Source organism: Engystomops pustulosus, chromosome 1 (genome assembly GCF_040894005.1).
Source record: "Engystomops pustulosus chromosome 1, aEngPut4.maternal, whole genome shotgun sequence".
NCBI lineage: Eukaryota > Metazoa > Chordata > Amphibia > Anura > Leptodactylidae > Engystomops > Engystomops pustulosus.
In genome coordinates this window covers 223,424,710-223,444,251 of record NC_092411.1, presented here as the reverse complement: position 1 = coordinate 223,444,251, position 19,542 = coordinate 223,424,710, and the positions used below count along the sequence as shown (strand labels likewise).

Genomic DNA, 19,542 nt, shown 5'->3' with positions numbered 1-19,542 from the left:
CCTTCACTTGCTGGCAGTTTGGGGAACTTCTCCTGGAAAGTGCTGCCCTGGTACAATATGTGATGTGGCCTTGCTTCCACAAGTGCTGGAACTCCCCCTTCCTGGTCTCCTAAAAGAAAGTACTTTATTACCACCTCTTGAAATTCCAGGAAAGTTGCCCTCTGGCCTGCACATCGATGTAGCACATAAGCATTATATAGTGCTATCTGCATGATGTGCACGGCCTGCTTCTTGTACTACACCCTCTACTTCTGGATGGCGTTGTATGGCTGAAGCACCTGGTCCAACAAGTCCACACCTACACCTCTGGATCACTTGAAAAGTCACAAAAAATAGAGAAAAAAAATCTGAGAATAAAGATACATAAGGTGTACTGCACAAAGTGTAGACCAAACTGTACTTGACAAACAACAAAAAAGGCTCAGTAATAAGTCACAAAACAGGGAAAAGTCTCGAAAACTAGAAAAAAACGCACAAATAAAGATGCATGCCCCCCATAGTCTTACATGAGCTAAACAGCGGGGATGTGCATAAAAACTGGCCAAGAAAGGATAAACATCAAATGTTTTGTCACATAACTCCTTACTTTATTGAAATGTAATAGCACTAACATAAAAACATTTAAAAACGTATGGCCACATGTGCCATAACACAATGCATAAATGCATTATTGGTAGAAATTATAAAGTACTGCACTTTTTCACAGCAGTGAACTGAGAAATGTCATAAGGGGTCTATCTACCAGGATGCTTCTCCTATTGTCTAGGCGACCAGGCACCTGGAAGGGCAAGGAAGGGTACAGAAGGCAGTGTGTACACTTAAACAGTAATTATGTCACAAAATTTGTGACTTTTCCACTCGCCTAGTAAAGTTAGCCACGCAATAATTTTTCAGTGTTGTGCCTGATAAATCTTTATCATCCAGATGTGAAAATATGAAAAAGTCTCAATTTTGTAGCAAATCGTGGTTAAAAAGTCACAAATAAATTCCAGTTCTGACCATCACAATTTGGTCCCTGTCAACGTTGCTTCGATCCTTACACCTACCATTTACCTACTACCAGTCACAAGATATTCCATGTTATTCACCTTCCCTGACAGTGGTTTTATTTTTTACTTCAGATGGTTCATTGTTCAATAGTATTTTTCACTTCTGCTTTATTGAAGCTCAATTGGCTATTATTTTCAGCTGAGTTATGCAGCGTTTTGATTTTGCTATAATAATGTCATGTGAGGTGACTAATCGAAAGGACAAATCAAATTAGAAACATATGAGTGATACCGGTCCAAATCCACAAAACCGCAACATAATTTAAAACATAGTCCATTTTATTAACAAATATCAATAAAAATCACATTACAATGACATGTCGCAAATAAGCTAAATGGTTCCATTCCATTGCTGAAATGTTAAAAAATCAGTTTGTAAACTTATATACAAATCACCTGATGTGAGTCCAATTGTCGTATCTGGGTTCTGCATATGCAAATATATCACTTTACTGTACAGGCTCTCAGTTCCTGATTGACAGGTTGCACTGCTACAAACACGCTGCTGGTAAGAAACTAGTCCTCTAGGACCATCTGCCAATATACAACTCCTTTATTTTCACCTTCAGCGGCAGTTCCTTGCTGGAGAGAGAGAGACACACACAGACAGTGGCTGTGACTCAGCTCTGCTACATTATTTACCACTCCCTCAGAATGGTGGGGGTGAGAGAGGCCTGGTTATGTGAAGAGAAATCAATCTCAAGCTGCCTTCAAAACTTGTTTGAGGGGGGCTAGGTTAGCAATGTCAGCATCCGTGAGGAGGTGGGGTATACAGACTGTACCGCAGCTCCCTGCCTCCATGACTGAAACAGAAGACATGAATAAAAGTCTTTTTTTAGCAACAGTGGAATATTTATAAAAGGTACTGTGTGTGATTTGTGTGACATTGGGGGTTTCCTGGTGACAGGTTCTCCTTAAGAAGCAGATAGTGCTGTGACCTACACCCTGTGGGAGCTGGAGTAGACATAGAGCCTCACTGCACATACACAGGACTGTAACTGAATACAGGGTAGTGGTTTGCAAGAATGTTGGCAAGTCATTTTTTAAAAAGTATCTTTAACAGCTATTTTTCTCACGGTTTCATTTCCTACATGTTTATTAGCATTAGTGTTATTATTTGCACACAAGACGGCAAACATATTGCCCTTCATTTTATTCACAGCAGTGCGTTCTGCATACCACGGGTAGTACATAAGCTTTGCAGATAAGACACAGTCACCCTCAGTGTGAAATGGTAAATACATTTAGATTCAACATTTCCCTATCTTAAACAGCAAATAGTTTTTCACCTAGTAATTTCACATTTCAGGCTGACAGCAGATGGTGCATATGCGAGGAATGCGCACTAATGGATTAAGGAAATAATAATGGTTTTATTTACATTGAGAATTCTGCTGAAGAGACAAACTAAAAGACAGCATAATTAAAAACAAATAGAGTCGCAATTAATACTCACGCCTCCATCCATCAACAAAGACAAACAGCTGTGCAGACTACAAAATACATGATTTTGTTACTATGTATCAGTAATGCTGAAGTTAAATGAGCCATTAACAAACATAGGCGCACCATGAGTGTTTGAAAAACCGCAATAATTATTATAACAAATTGATCACATTCAGATAAAATCTTCTTATTAATCACATCACGAAGTAACTCTAATTTCTCATTAAACCGTTCAAAATTAAAAACAGCTAGTGTTATTTCATCCACAGATCAGTGAATGGCATCCAAGGAAATGGTCAATCTTGGAATTAGAAAAGTGGTCAACAACATGAAAGCGTAAACCCAGAAAAGGAAAAAACAATACATTAACTAAGCGCATTATATGAATGGTATAAATGTGACCTGGTGTCATCAAAAATTTTTAAACTATCAAATATTTATCATATTTTACTTAATAGACAGTACATATCATGTGCAACATTAAACAATAAGAAATTAAATACAATGGGAAATAACAATACAAAATGATGTGCACTGCAAGGCCTAGTTCACATGGCAGATTTTTTGATCAAAATAAAAACAACTCCTTTCTTCCATGGCACAAAGCTGAGTCTAAGCAGGAGTTCTCCATTTAGATAAATTATGTCAAAATGCTGCACAAGATTGTGTTAAAATTATTTTTTACAGCAGACTGGAGGTAGCATGCACTCAATCATTTGATACGTTGTTCTTGATAACTGTAGTGCATCCACGGGCACCACATAAAAGTTGACCAATTTAGAAGACAAATTATTGATTACAAATTATCAGTTGAGCACAGCTACAACAAAAATAGAAGCACAAGAAGCCTAAAAAGTCGTAATTGGTGAACATTTTGGTAGAATCGGAATAAAATAGACCGTCTCGGATTACAAAAATATATAACAAATTGTTACAATTAGTTCACTGCAGTATGTGATGATTGTTTTTTTCATAAGGATTTAGAAAAGTTATGGAATGTCCTATAAATAGGTGGAGATGGGGTGAGTGCTACCCCTCCCATCTCCATAGAAAACCAGACAGTGATCAGATTAACACTCCCACACCATGATCGGTTGCCATAGACCTCTATGGGGGCTGGGATCTGGCCACAAATTTTGTGGATAGGTCATGGCCCCCATAACGGTCCTGTGCAAGAGGCCTAAAGAATCCGGACATGGCTTGTGTTGCTGACTCCCATTTTAAATGAGTACAAGACTACTAAAATGTGCATTTCCAGGTGTTAGTATTGTATAGTCTCAACAGTTATTTCTGTAGGTGTGCATATGAAGTTTATATAATGTATAGCACATATACCTCAAATGCAGGTATAACCCAATGTTCATGAAGTGTCTGCAGCTGTTTACATCCTTCACAATACACACAGATTTGCACTGTTCTCCGGTTGGACAAACCACTGCAGTCCTGAACGAAATTTTAGTGGGATTTCGAGAAGAATGGTTATGACATGGATTTTAAAACAAAGACATGTAATGGATACAGAAAGTATTCAGACTCCTTTGAGCTTTTCACTCTGTGTTTCAATTGGCAAGATCCAAAAAATTATTTTTTGCTCATTGATTTACACTCTGCACCCCATGGTGATAGAAAAACGCAAAAAAGTTTATATTTTTGCTAATTTATTAAACAAGAAAAACTGAAATATCACATGGTCATAAGTATTCGAACCCTTTGAAATTTGGTGTGTGACACTCACATTTAATCTGCAGGATCTGCAAGGAGGAATGGCAGAAGATCCCCAAATTCAGGTGTAAAAAACTTTATCGCCAAAAAGACTCATGGTTATACTAGCTCAAAAGGTGCTTCTATTCAATACTGAGCAAAGAGTCTGAATACTTATACATATTTTTGCTAATTTATTTAACAAAAAAACTGAAATATCACATGGTCATATTTCATACTTATCTGTCAAGATGGTTGAAGAGTGTACATTAATGGGCAAACAAAAAGAACTGTTTGGATCTTACCAACTGGATGCAATGAAACAAAGAGTGAAAAATTTAAAGGGCTCTGAATATTCCCCATACCCACTGTATATGGCAGCTTTAGATACAAGGGAAAATATGAGTTAACCTCTTCACGCTCTATGCCGTACGCAGGGTGAGCCCTCTTCATACAAAAGTGGGGCTTGCTGCATATTGGGTGGGCGACGCCATCTTTGTTCCAATTTTCACTCCTCAGGACATCAGGGAGCAGTGATCGGTTGTTGTGACAGCCTCGGGTCTTTGTTAGACCTGAGGCTGCATGGAATCTGTGGTTTCGTTACAAAGAGCCAATGCCTGATTGTAATGAATGCTGTATAAAAATGCCATATACTGCAATATAGTAGTACTACAATCAGAACATCTAGGGTTAAACTACCGTAGAGGGTTAAAAAAAAATAGTAAAGATAGTAGATAGTTTTTTTAAAGTTTAAAAAAAAATGTTAAAAATCATTTAAATTACCCCCCTATCCAAAAACTGATATAAAACGTAATAAACAGTAAAAAAAATCACAAACATGTTAGGTATTGACAAAATGCCCTATCTATCAAAATATAAAAACTGTTATCCCCAGCAGTGAAACCCAATACGGAAAATAGTGGCCAAATGTCTGAAACGCTCTTTTCACACCATTCTACATCACATAAAAATTTTATAAAATGTGATCAAAAGGGTCGCACAGTTATAAAAATGGTAGCAATGAAACCGTCAGCTCATTTAGCAAAAAATGACACCTCACACAGCTCCATTTACCAAAATATAAAAAAGTTATTAGCACCATTTTTGCAAATGTATTAAAATACAATAAAACATATATAAATTTGGTATCATCGTGATCGTAAAAAAAAAACAGAGCCCACAAGAAAGTGACGCAAACAGCTCTGTACATGGAAAAAGTTATGGATTTTTGAAGGAAAAATTAAAGAAAAAATGGTCCATCCTTAAGGTGTTAATATTAACTAGACATTGAAAATAAAGTCACCTGAAAGTCTTATCTCACCTGAGAGTGCACACTGTTGTCATGAATGTAAATCATTAAAGCTAAAACAAGAAATATTAATAAAAAGTAATAGTCTAAACGTAAAAGACGAGAATTGTGACTTAACAACCATATGTTAGCTTAAAGTCTAATAAAACTGTGCTGATTTCTGTTGCTCACAAAATTTTGTGTATTTGCATGTTGAAAGCATTTGGCTGCAGAGTGAGATATGTGTTATGTGTAGAGATGAGCGAGTATAGTCGTCCGAGCTTGATGCTTGTTCGAGTTTTAGGGTACTCGAAACGGCTCGTTGCTTGGACGAGTATCTCGCTGGCTTGATAACGAGCATTTAGTTAACGAAACACAGTGAAGAACAGTGAAGAATACAATGAAAACAGTGAACACAGGATTATTTAAGTGAAGAACACATTGCAGATGTTCCAAACATCTGCTAACTTATCCGAAGACACGTGTGCCTAACACTGTTCTTCACAATAGTATGTGAAGAACAATATGTGTGAAGAACACATTGCAGATGTTTCCATACATCTGCAATGTGTTCTTCACACACAATGTTCGGCACGCGTGTCTTCGGATAAGTTAGCAGATGTTCGGAACATCTGTAATGTGTTCTTCACTGTGTTCTTTCAGTGAAAAATGCTCGAGTCTCCCATTGACTTCAATGGGGCTCGTTATTCGATATGAGCACTCGAGCATCAGGAAAAGTTCGACCCGAGTAACGAGCACTCGAGCATTTTAGTGCTCGCTCATCTCTTGTTATGTGTCATTATGACTGCCTTTAATGTTAATTGAATTGTACAGCGATGCTCCAGTAGTTTAAAGCGAGGCGAGTTCTTATTTCTTACCCAAATTCTGTTCCGTGGATAATCAGAATTTTAACTTTACACACGCCCAGATCCTGCTGGAAGGTTAATAGACTTCCTGTAGAACAGCCTCAGCTGTCAGACATGGACACAAGACTTAGTACAATCAGTCCATCTTCCGCAGAGAGTTAGAGGAGTGACACTCACCTCTCCTCTACATAATGAACCTGATTTACAATTTTACTGTTGAGTCCAGAAAATAATCGGATACAGCAGAAAGAGTTGTTGTCAATTTTGGAATGGATCCATTTACCTGCAGGGCTATGAAGATGTTATTTATCCACCAGGAACTTTTAAAAATCCCGTATGGCAGTGCATCTACTGAAGTAACATATTTGTGGGGTGAAAATCAGTGAAATGGGCATTCCCGCACTGGTTCTGGTGTTCACCCCATAAAAAGCATTATCATCGTATTCGGAGAAGAGATAAATAGCTCTAATTCTCCACAGACACAGGAGTAACCACAATGTTTTGTAAAATAAGGCAGTAATTATGTTTAATAAACTTAATTTATTGCATTCAGTATAAAAATACAGTCCTAAACCGTTGTATATATTATATAAAAAATTTCCAACAAATATGGCAACGATCAGATCTGCATGTTAGACCCTGTTCATAAGAGATAGACCCTGTTCATAAGTTGAGACCTCACAGATTTGTAAACAAGATTTGCCAAGTTTTTTTTTAAATATTTTTTTAATGTAAAAAAAAGGAGTAAAATAGCAGTGTGGACGGCTGATAGTAAAAATGTTCACATATTTATCGCTTTTTATGAGGACCGTTCACATGCATTTTTTGGGTTATAGAATCAAATCTATTTACAAATTCATCATACGGTTCCTCTTCATATTCTTCACACTTTTTACAGCTACCAACCTACAGCAAAAAAAAGAGAAAAAAATTTAGTCTATGATTTAACCAAGATTTGGCTGGAGTTTAAATCCATCCTAAACTTTTACCTTTCGTGGCCTTATCTCTAAAAGTGGAGAAGTCTTGGCAGAATATGAAGTATTGCTATAGATTAAGTACATTGCAGTCGTGATGTCTCCCAGTACAGATACATTATATTGTATTGAAATCTTCCTATGGTTTATGCCCCTGAATAAATGATATATACTGTACCAAATATACTGCTAAAGTAAGGATGCCCCCCTTAGAATAAACAGTATACAGTCCTCTAGAAAATAACTATAATATATAGTTTTCCCATGAGTTAGGTACTGCATCACCCAAATTAATAAGAATATATACAGTGTACAGTGACAACAAAATATTTTCATGTTACATATAGGAACCCCCTGATTTAAAAATAGTTATTAAGATATACATCCATTACATAGAAATACCCCAAATCAACATTATTTACAATCTACCTATAAAAAATCTCCTCCTCTCGTCAAGTCCTGTGAAAACAATCTGAGAAGAGTCATAATTGCCTGCGATGAGTTAAGTTTACAAGAACATACTTTTAGTTTCATATTAAACATAAGAATCCCATTTTAAGATTCTGTAATCTACAGAACCAGAGATTCAGGCATTTAAAGAACTGCAAGTAGCTGCTATAAAGCTCACAGAATGTGAGGAGCGAATGCATCAGTATTCGGGTCTGGTGGGTTCGTGGAGATTTGAATCCTAACATCAGAGATCGGTGCTGGTGCCGATTGCAGATGTTAACCCTGTAAATGGGTCCACTCACTCACCAGTAACCCTTGCATGTGTACCGCTATTTTGGCAACGGGAGTGTTGATCCTGAGGAAAATGGCCCCAGCATTGCAGTACAAATCTGTTCGTCTGAAAGATTAGAGCCTTTTCTTAAAAATAACACCAAAAACTACAATACAGAACTATAGAACAGAAGTTGGGGGCACAGAAATTGCATTCCCCTGCATGTTATAGAGAAGAAACTGCTTGATAAATAGTTTTTTAGTAAAATATTTGGTATTTTACATTTAAATCTTCGTTCATTCTTAACAGTACCCGGCTGTACCATCTACCAAATGACAGCTTTTGTTATATGGAAGATAATAGAGGGAAAGCTGTCACAGAACAAGAAGAAGCCAAGAAGAAGCTTGAAACTGCTAGAGAAGTTATACTAGATATTTTTTCACTGCCATCTGCTCTACAGCATGCTGTTAGATGGGACCAGTTAGTCAGGAGGCTGCGGCTTGTTGATAAATTGGGAGGGCCAACAGCAAAGCACAACAATGCGCTACACCACCAAGGCTCTTCTATTATGCCGGTAACTGCTACTAAATCATGGCTTGTCCGTCTGTTTTCAGGAGTACAAGCCGCGATAAATGTGGCCCCATTTCTAAGTTTCTTATCTTTGAAAGCAATATTGAATACTTGCACTGCTTATTAAAATTATTCAGTGTTGCTACTCAAAATAACAAATATGTTTCCAAAGGGGAAAAACAATTCTCTAGGCATCATATGAGAGACTATACCAGCTGTGGAGCTGCAATGTGCAACTATCATAATTCTAAAAAGATTTTAAATACTGACAAATATTAACTACAAATGTTTTGTGTGTATACTCATATATATAAGCTATTTTATCTTTTATGTTTTATTGGCGTTTGAGATAGTACAAGTATATTTGGGCCTTTCGCTTTTCTATTTAGACTTTCTCATTTTTCAATGACAATTATGTGAAATATTCTTAAAATACTTACCATATCACTCTCTGATGGACGATAAGTCTTTATATGTTCTAGTGTATTCCTCATCTGCATGGCTATGTTTTCCTCTCCTGTCATGCTGACCTCTTGCAATATTACTTGAAACTCTTCATAGTAACAGTCAAAAACTGGTTGGGTACATGCGTCCTGTAAAAAAATATACATCACATTTGGAAAACATAAATCTCTTAAATAAAACTGTTAAAATAGTGGTTTTCTATATCCAGGGCCGGCTCCAGGTTTCAGTAAGCCCTTGGGTGACTGTCTCCGTTCGCAATTTTGCAGTGAACTCACATGGCGTCATTAAAAATTAAGAAACTAAAACAGTCTCCTGTTCCCAAAATATTCCCTAGTTTATGATCCCAAACAGTCCCCTCATGGTTATTTTATGCACAACCCTCTCATGGTTATTTTATGGCCCCTATGGATTCATTAGATACAGCATTATGTGGGCCCCCAGCAACTCTCGGCTCCAGCATCTACCATATTTTTCAGACTATAAGGTGCACCGGATTATAAGGCGCACCTGATTATAAGGATGAATGATCAGCAGGTGGCAGACCTGTGCACAGTTCAAGGCAGCTGTTGTTTGTAAGTACAGTTCATATATAAGGCGCACTGGACTATAAGGCGCCTTTGATTTTATGAGAGGATTTTTTGTGCGCCTTATTGTCCAAAATATATGGTATTTCTATCATTTAACCCCTTCCTTAAGTCAGAAGTTAGGCACAGGTTTGCTATGGGATCTGCACTTTTGGCATTCGGCATATTAATGGCCATCATGCCAGTTTTCTTCTGAGGCTCAGCTGGAGTGGGCATTGCCTCCTGTAGCTCAAAGGGTTTATTATATCTTGTTATAATGTAAGAAAGAAAAGTGAGTTATATCCCCAATCCATGCCAGTCCCTGGCTGTCACAGGAGATGCATACACCTCTTACTGAATGAAGTGTGTCTCTGTGCCCTAGGAAGCGCCAGTTGTGATAAATGTCCCACAATGAACGTAAGCCATGTATTACTATATGATAGATAACTTCAGTCCCAGATTCTCAATGTCTCTAGTTCATTTCATACTCTACCTGAGGGGGCTAGTATGTTAATTTGGTAATATCTGGTGACTTTCTGTGGACATAAAAGTTAATACTTTACAGTTCTTCAGGTCCCTCATTTATGCTGTATTCTCATAAAGGTATCTGACATAATAAGGGGTTATTATCTAGGATAACATTTATCTAAAAGCAGAAAGCTAAATTCAATTCAATATTTTATTATAGAAATATTTTCTACCATAACCCCATTTTTTTGTGGGCCACAATTCATGAATCTGGCCCTCCCTGCACACCTCACAGGCAAACTTAACCTAGTGATAAATATGGGTCACTGTCTTATTTTCGGGGAAACAAATTATCTCCATGTACATTAAATTCATCGGAGCTGCACAGCCTCCATTCACTATACAAAGGCTCCACAGTGTGGGTAAGCCCCAAGGTTAGGTTTAGGTGCTGCAAAATCCACATCAGATTTCACACGTAAGAAGAATATTTTTTTCAGGACAGCTACCAGTAACCTCTTGTAGAACCCCCTAAACCTGTAAATCTAATTCTGCAGTCTCTTGCACATAATAAACTTCTGCAAGTCATACTCCATAGAGACTTATAGATCCCGTGAGGGCATTCTGGAGTTCTAAGCAATAATAACAAACAAAACTTATTATATCTGTGTATGTGATTATAACCCTAAAACCTCTCATATTCGTGATGTTATGCTGTTATCTATATATAATGTAAATCTCAGATACTCATATTGACAGATGTATTTTCTTTTTCATTCCTGTATTTGTGAGTGGCTATTTTTTTTGAATCTTTAAGAAATGGAACGCAATAACTCAATAATGCAGTAACTCTTGCCAAAAACAATGTTTGCTTGGGTGGCCTCAGTGAAGCCAAAAGTAAGTCACAGAACTGACATACGACACTTACTGTATAATCATCAGTCCTTGCAGTATAGAGCCTTAAATCACGTTGCTGCAGTAAAAATACAACATTAAAGCAATTAAACGAAAATACTATAAAATATGGTGAACAGAACTAAATTAAAAGGCTTATCATCCACCTGAGATAATAATGGGATATTAATAGGATTAGTAATTAATCATCTAATTATCAGTTATATGATAACCCAAAATCAAATGATGCTTAGAACAATAGATGCAGTGGTGCAATGTATAGTGCTGTGATCCCTTGGCTTTAAACAGTAACACTTCCATGGTATCCATGCTATTCACTTCAAAAGATCTGGGTTGTATTCCTTAATGTTCCAAAGCACACATTAATGACATTTTCTCTATATCAACAGCATCAATGTCTTGTCATCATCATAATCAGTATCTCCAATTGGGCAGGGCAGGAAGCAGATTAGAAATCAGGGGTTTTTTGTTTTTGTGGATGTGATAAAACGGATGCAGATACAATAGGGATCTATCTGAATGGGCCCTTAGACTGTCCATCTGTTTTTGTACTAAATGTAAGACAATTTGAACAAAGTTTCTGCAATGAAGTTATGGAAGTCCCTAGGATATTTACACTTTATTTTTTTTATTTTGTAGCTTTCCATTGTAACTCATGCATATTGGTTACAGGGGAGAATATCCTAGTGATCAGATCTGGGTCAGTTCTTCCATACCTAGGAAATACCCGGCAATCACATGATCATCAGGTATAATATATACAGAGGTCCCTAATTCTGTCCTTAACAGTCCTAACTTTCTTCTGCTTGATTGCTGAATAAATCTGCCCCACATATTTAGAGCGGGTATAAGGTATGAGACCATAATACTACTATGAATTGCACTAATACAATACATTTAAATTGTGAACCAGTGTACTAACCACATAGCATACCAAAAGGTGAATATCTATAAAATCAGTCAAACACATTTACAATGTTGTAAAGTCCAAAGGACATTTCCTGATGACCTGGTAGACATCTATCAGTTTTCATGAAACTTTATCTCAAATGTTTTACAACCATCAAATTAAAAATGAAAGCAAAGTCAAAGACATCACCATAACTAAAAGCGTTAAGATTCCACAAGGAAAACAGGAACACCACATAAGTTATGAGATCATACTTTACTTACATAGTTTCTTTTCCAGTATTCACTGCCTTCGAAAAGCTAAATAGAAATAAGGGGAAGACATACTTATGTTATTTCTAGAATAGTGCAGTCTATGAAGGCTGTTAGTTCTGCTACCATCAAGATAATGAGAACAAAAATCACAGCTAAAAGCTATTCCTACTGAAAGCACATTTGGTACAAGTGATATAACATGGGGTGTAAAGAATTTTCCACCTTTAGAAATTAATATTTGATTGTTTTCGGTTTCTGGCTCCATGCACTTTGAGTGCTACAACAACTCTTCATACAGGAACTTGCAGATAGAGCATCAACCAAAATTTGTGGACATAGACTTTTTGCGGAAAATAATAGTAATGGAACCAAAAAACCCTTTAACATACATCAAATGTGGTCCTTTGTATTATACATCTACAACAGTGTATGATAATCTCATCTTTCAGATTTACCTGCAGCTTGCATTTCCAACTATGGGGGTCATTTACTAAGGGCCCGATTCGCGTTTTCCCGACGTGTTACCCGAATATTTCCGATTTGCGCCGATTGTACCTGAATTGCCCCGGGATTTTGGCGCACGCGATCGGATTGTGGCGCATCGGCGCTGGCATGCACGCGGCGGAAATCGGGGGGCGTGGCCGAACGAAAACCCGATGTATTCGGAAAAACCGCCGCATTTAATAACCGAAAATGTGTCGCTTGGGAAGCGCTTACCTTCACCTGGTCCAGCTCGGTGTATTGCGGCGCGATCAGATGCATTTCAGCGCAGCAGCGCCACCTGGTGGACGGCGGAGGAACTGCCATCATAAATCCCGTCCGGACCCGAATCCTGTTCAGAGAACGCGCCGCTGGATCGCGAATGGGCCGGGTAAGTAAATCTGCCCCTATGTCTTTAACTGCTTGCATCTCCGATCTTAGTGAATCGCGGGACAGAGCATTATCATCGGACAATGCATTTGGTGAACTCCAGTGGCCGGGTAAGTAGATGTGGCCCACTGCCTGTTACACAGCCTGGCTCCTGCTGCTTCTGACCATTCAGGGCATTTTAACCCCTTAACTGTCCTGATCAAGTAAATGAATTAGTCAGAGGAAGGGAATTACCCTCTGCCCCACAAAACATGTAGGGTTTCAGAGGTTTTCTATGGCAGCCTCATTATGGCACGTAGTGAAGCCTATTAGGCTAAAATAGGAGAAGGCCTCAGGCAACAACAAGATTCTGCAACATGACATCGTGAGAAGGTGAAGGCCAAGGCTTAATGATACTGGTTGGGTAGACACTGCATCTAGATGTCCTATCAGCCATTCAATGCATTTGCAAAATATAAAAGTAAACTGGAATGTTTGATACATAAACTCCTTATTATTATATGAATACATACAATGGTTAAGATGCTATATGTGGAGTATCTGTATGAGGAACATTGAGGTTATCCCATCATGTACTAATTATGCAGGGCCTGGAGGCAAACCTAGCTCAGGAGCTCAGTGGGGGATCAACCTGTTAACCTCCTGAGCCCAGGTCAGGCCTGTGAAGTCATTTTTGTTCTGTGGTCACATGACCTATTAAACGGGGTTTAAGTATCAAGCATAGCCTCTGTACAATTTATACCACTAAACTTAAAATTAATTAACTAATACGCAAATCCCCAAAAAAAACGTTAAAATAAATGTGATGATACTTGCTTTTCTTAGGGCATCCAGCTCTTTCTTTATTATTTTCCCACTTTGTGATTGACTGTAATTACTTTGAAAACTGAAAAAGAACATTTACATAATCTGTCTTTAATTTTATTGAGTTACATTCATATTAACTCCCATCATCTGTGATGATGAGCTGAAATAAGAGAATAAGGCACAAAGACCCCAGGCAGATGTTCCCATTCAGGGACAATAGTTTCAGATTTTGTGATAGAACATGAAAATGGTATGTTTGATTACCTATAAAAGAATATAAACCACATTATAAATATTGTAAGGACACATAGGAGTTATTTTTCCCGAAAAATACATTCCGTTTAGATATCTGTCACTGGGACTACTTTATTTTAGTGGGAAAAATAATTAACTGTTGGATGTCGTAAATTGTAGGAGTCTTGTCTAGAGAGTGGATATGGGCAAACTTGTAGGTTTAGTTAAACTTTTAGCACATTTTAGAATCCATCATAAATGATAGAGTTTTATGGTATTGTAGGCCTTTTATACTCAGTTCACTTTGTTTCAAATTATTTTGTTAAAACAAATAGTATCTTTAGAAATGTAAAGAGTGATCCAAAACACAGGCAATGGTGTTGTCCTGGGTGATCCTGCATATCAATATGGCTGATTTGTTCATCTTGTTTAGGCCACCGATACAAAGATTACAAAAGACAACAAATAACATAAGACAACATAAGACACCTAAAGCAAAATTAGATTTCTAGAATTTGCTTTTCCGAGATATGTCACTTTATAAACAACATAAAAGCAATCAATTATTTCTTTACGCAATATGGGTCCTAAAAGTGAACATATTTGGCTATATTTATTTACTAGCGGTAGCTCCCGGCATTGCCCAGGAGAGTAAATAACTGCTCTTGGCTTTAACAAAATAGAAAGAGTTAACAAAAAATATTTTATCTGTCCCTGACTGTCTCGGTCACAGACTGTCTCTGTGTCTCTGTCTCCATGCCTCGATCCATCTTATCTCACACTGTCTAACATCCATTGCCTATACTAACCAATCAAAGCTCAGAGCTCATATTAATGACCTGTGGAAAAACAGCAGCCGATCACCGCTCAGCTTCTGCCGCAGCAGACAATGGCTCCTATATATGGCGGTTAATAAGTGTATTTTGGAAAGCGTGGGGTTAAAATTTGGCTCAAAACCTAATCTATGATGTTTCCTGAGTCACAAAGAGCAGCTGTGCAAAATTTGGTGATTGTAAATGCAACGGTGCAAATTCTTATAGCAGACATACATATACACACACACATACACTATGCTTTATATATTACATGTTTTAAAGCCATTATTTACTGCCTGTCTGCATTTGTATATGGCAATTTAAGTGTTATTTATTAGTTTGGGGAAGGGGTTTGCCTCCCATTTACAGCTTAGCTGGGTGAGGTAGATTCACTCTAGTTATTTTTTCCACCAACTTTTAAATAACTTAGAAGGCCTTGTCTATTGCAGGGGAAGATGAATTTTATCCTGCATATTATTATTATTATTATTATTATTATTATTCTGTAATTGGAATTGGAAATATAAAAAGATCTTTCTATAAGTGTAAAGTAAATATGCCTGATATAAGAACATTTAACATTTAACAAATAGATTATAAAAAAATCTAAGGTTTGCCACAGAAAGCTATACTGCAGGCTATCCAGTGAGGTGAGGGTCTTTGTAAAGAAGCACACTGTTTGTGGATAATGCGGATAATTTTTATAATTTGATTTAGTTATTGAACATTAGTGAATTGTGTGCACATGTCTAATGTCTTAGGGCTTGCTCCCCATAGGCTCATGTTCACATTTGTATGATCAGTGATCTCTGTTTAACATAGGCCAGCAATTCAAAGGTTAATGTTGGTTTGCACCTTTTCCCCTCCCACTGGACATGAGGTCTAGGTGAGGAGGCTTTTTTAAACCGGGTTTTTTCACACAATTTTAGATCAAGACTATGGCTATACGCCGAAACGCATCAATCACTAATATTACGATGTACCTGTATTTGTGATCGCTATGTCGGATTTTAACCAATAAAGAAAAGGATTTTTTCACCTAAATTGTGAGTGCTGGATCCTCTTTCCATTTGAAGTATCCAGTGAGGTCGGTATAAGGAATATGTATTGTTTGTGCCATGTCTTGTTGTACAAGCATAGGGGCGGGTGTGCTGGAGGAGAGCAAGTAATATGTCCACTATAAATGACACAGAGAAAATATTATTGTGATTTATCTCCTCAAAAACATCAAGCGTAGCTATTGGATTCATTGATTCCGATTGTTTGCACTTGTTTGCTCATGCTGAAGGACCAGTTGAGAGGGGTTTACAATTATGAAGTTTTGTAATTTCTTAATGTTTAAAAAAAATAAAGAAAGAAACCTCTAAAGACATTTCTTTTTTATTGTTATTTTCCAAGGAGATGTAGAAGAGCCTTAGATTTGTTAATTTGCTTCAATTCTATTACACGGTTTATAGTTGGATTTATTTAATGTACAAGTATTGAGGGGAATCATCAATAAGCTCCCAGCTACCCTGTCAACCCAATTGTTGCTCCGTAAAAACATCACATTGGTTCAGATTGATGTATTCTAAATCCTGAGGATCTTAAAACCAATCACATCCACATCCAATGAAAATTATTTCTAGATTTAGCGTATGCCTCATCTGAAGAACAGTTTCTTTTAAGCCGCAGGCATTTACAAGTTTACCATAAAAATAACCAAATAAAATATGGTTTCCTTACCTCTGCATTAGGATGATGCTAAATATCCACATAATACAGAGATTCATTTATTGATGGGAATCCAGGATAAGAATGGTTTACGATCTATGAATTTCATCATAAAGTAAAATATGCTGTTGGAATGCCTCCAGAACTTCATCTAGAACCACAAGGTGTCCTACCACAAGGCTTAAAAAGATAAACAATTTCTCTTAATACACAAGTTAGAATAAGTGCATAGTCAGTAATCCCTGCTTAGAATAACTGACACTTTCTTAGCTAAACCAAATTATAACAAAAAAGAAAAGCATACAAGTGGAACAAAATTTTTATACACAATATTACTCACTTTGGTGTAACTATTTACTAGAACTAGAACCTGGAGAGGCTGGTTATGATGGAGGCTAGGCCACACGTATCACGGAAGCCTGGGGTTCTGATGTAGGCTTCATCCACACCTGTCTGAGCCTGCAGGTCAGAAGCATGAAGAGGAGGCCATATGTGTAGAAGGTATCCCCCTGGTGCACTCCCGGGATAGGTGTCTATCTCCCTGGCAGATGTCATGTGGGAGGACCATAGTGGTTGGTTTAGGCAAGGGGCACACAGAGATTCTTAACTTATGTTTTCTTTTATTTGCAGGCTGCCCACAGCAGAATAACTCATTTGGAATATGGCAATAATGAGCGCCGGTGGCTTGTGGAAACGTAAGTAGGGACCAAAGATCAGCTTCGCTGGGAAGGATTTTCTATGGAGCCAGGTTGTCTTTCAGAGAGACTAGACTCAAAAGACGATGTCTTAAGAGTCAAATAAGACCCTGACCTCTAAATGGACCCTATATTTATAGGTTTGGCTTCTCAAGACACACACTTATAATGTACATACAACATATAATGCTTGAAGGTTACAGACAAACAAATACATTCAAATAATGTACTGCAATACCTTATGTCTGCCGCTTTGTGTTAGTGTGGTGCCACAAAGCCTAACCAGGGGACTACATATAAGGAAAGTGTGAATATGGCCCTAAATAACTAGGTGTACCATGAGATGGAGACTTATGGGGTTATTAGTTCCACTATCTCAGTGGGGTCAGCCTATCAATAGTTAGTTCCATAATGGCCTAACTCCAGGATATGCTACCAAAGCAACCCTGCAGAATGCTTTAGGAAGATGGAGCCTCATTATGTATCTGGCAGCATAGGAGGGGCAGAGTTTCCACAACTTATCTCCTCCATCAGGGCCAATTCTAGCATATTTGCTGCCGGAGGCGAATATTAAAATGCTGCCCCCCCCCCTTCAGTAGCCTACCTCTGTTCCATTGCCCATTCCATATATATAATGAAGGGATGTTTTATATGTGTGGATCATGTGGTCAGTTGTATTGTGATGGGTATATATCATTTAGGAGCACAGTGTTGTTATCCAGGAGACTTAATACTGTAAGTGACTGTAGTATTTTTGGGGACGCCGGGTGGAGATGCTGCAGAGAGCTGAAGAAGTCTGGCTGTGAATTCAACATTGATATGTCATGGATGGAAGAACCAGAATAAAGTCCTACTGATGGAAATGCTTGTCATCTATAAGGTGCTAGATGTCACTAAGTCTCAGTTAGCCTGCCTGTGGGGATGTAAAACGCCACGTGGCGCGCGGCTCTTCTGGCAGCCGCGGCTCCGCTCAGAGACACAGGTGGCGTGACGTCATCATCTGCCGCCTGTGTCCCTGTATAGTATGGAGAAATGCCAGCACCCGGAAAGGCGCTGCGTCGCTCTGCATGTAAATCGCACATGTGTCTTAAAGAGACAGGTGAGAGTTATTTATCTGGTGGGCGATTCGAATCGTCCACATTAGAGTGGCAAAAAGACGAAAAATGCCAGTCTTAAAGGGTTCCAGATTTTCATCTCGCCTCATCGCAGATGTGGCCCTGTCCTCCTTAGAACAACACTCAAACCAATCTGTCCCAAATTTCTGCAGTTGATATTGATTTATTAATACAAACATATTGATTGGATATGAGTTCAGTTGCATCTAATAAAGATGTATTGAGAGTGTGAAAATAGGACAAACATTCCTTTCCGATACACACATCCACAACCTGAAAAAACAGTTTAAGTCTTTACCATTTTGTTGGTGCACAAAAAAATTGCAATGGGACACCAACAGGCATAAATACATTGAAAACCAGTGTTCATGCCACTGTTAATAAAAGTTGGCTTTAAAGTTAAACAGTGGCCCACATTTATTAAAGTTTTAGCATCAGCTTTCTGTTTGACTTTGCACTAAAAACGAAGAGCAACCCGCTTGCACATGTATGTGTGCCAGTTTTGTTTTCATGACCACATCCCAACGCGCCACAAAATTTTGCACCTAAAGAGGTGTTCTGGTGCAGAGTTGGACCATGTGCCACAATGGATAGCGTGACTCGACAGAATTGTGTTGCACGTTCTATGGGTTGGGTTGGGCATTTTGTCTGAAAGACAAGACTGGCTGCTGCATTAAGAATAGATTGGAGAGCAGAGAGTTTAGTGAGTGGAAGACCGAGTAGGGAATTACAGTAAGCGAGATTGAATCTGAGCGATAATAAGCATTTTAGAGGTCTCAATTTTAAAAAATGGTTGGACTGTAGAGATGGTTCTAAGATGCATGCGGCAACAGTGAGCAACAGATTGAATACACAATGCGAAGGAGAGTTCGGAGAGCTATTGTCTTTAGCCCCCTTCTTATATAAAAAAAACAACAAAAAATGGGGCTACAGAAAAGGCGGCAGCTACAGGAAAGGGGACATTTTAGATAGGGGGCTGTGGGTAACGAGACATTATATGGGTTAGGTTTAGATATAGAATGTTTGTCTATATGGTAAGGGACCAAAGTAAGGGGGTTACCTAACCCGGCCCCTGGAAAAAAAAAATTGGCTGCAGTCAGTCCCTG

General features: G+C 38.1%; 1 protein-coding gene across 12 annotated transcripts in view; it reads right to left on the bottom strand.

Annotated features, from left to right (window-relative positions):
• Window positions 1-6,859: 6,859 nt before the first annotated feature.
• The window catches only part of LOC140074548 (interleukin-15-like), a 31,988-nt gene continuing 19,305 nt past the window's right edge, over window positions 6,860-19,542 (bottom strand). For 11 of the 12 annotated variants that reach the window (XM_072119606.1, XM_072119550.1, XM_072119558.1 and 8 more), the window contains 6 exons: window positions 16,639-16,806; window positions 13,874-13,943; window positions 12,197-12,232; window positions 11,037-11,081; window positions 9,056-9,208; window positions 6,860-7,256 (listed from right to left, as the gene is read on the bottom strand). In XM_072119606.1, coding sequence (XP_071975707.1) covers window positions 7,140-7,256; window positions 9,056-9,208; window positions 11,037-11,081; window positions 12,197-12,232; window positions 13,874-13,943; window positions 16,639-16,685 — 468 coding nt within the window. In that variant the 5' untranslated portion in view covers window positions 16,686-16,806 and the 3' untranslated portion in view covers window positions 6,860-7,139. The remainder of the gene's footprint in view (window positions 7,257-9,055; window positions 9,209-11,036; window positions 11,082-12,196; window positions 12,233-13,873; window positions 13,944-16,638; window positions 16,807-19,542) is intronic. The other variant, XM_072119620.1, reaches the window with a different exon arrangement.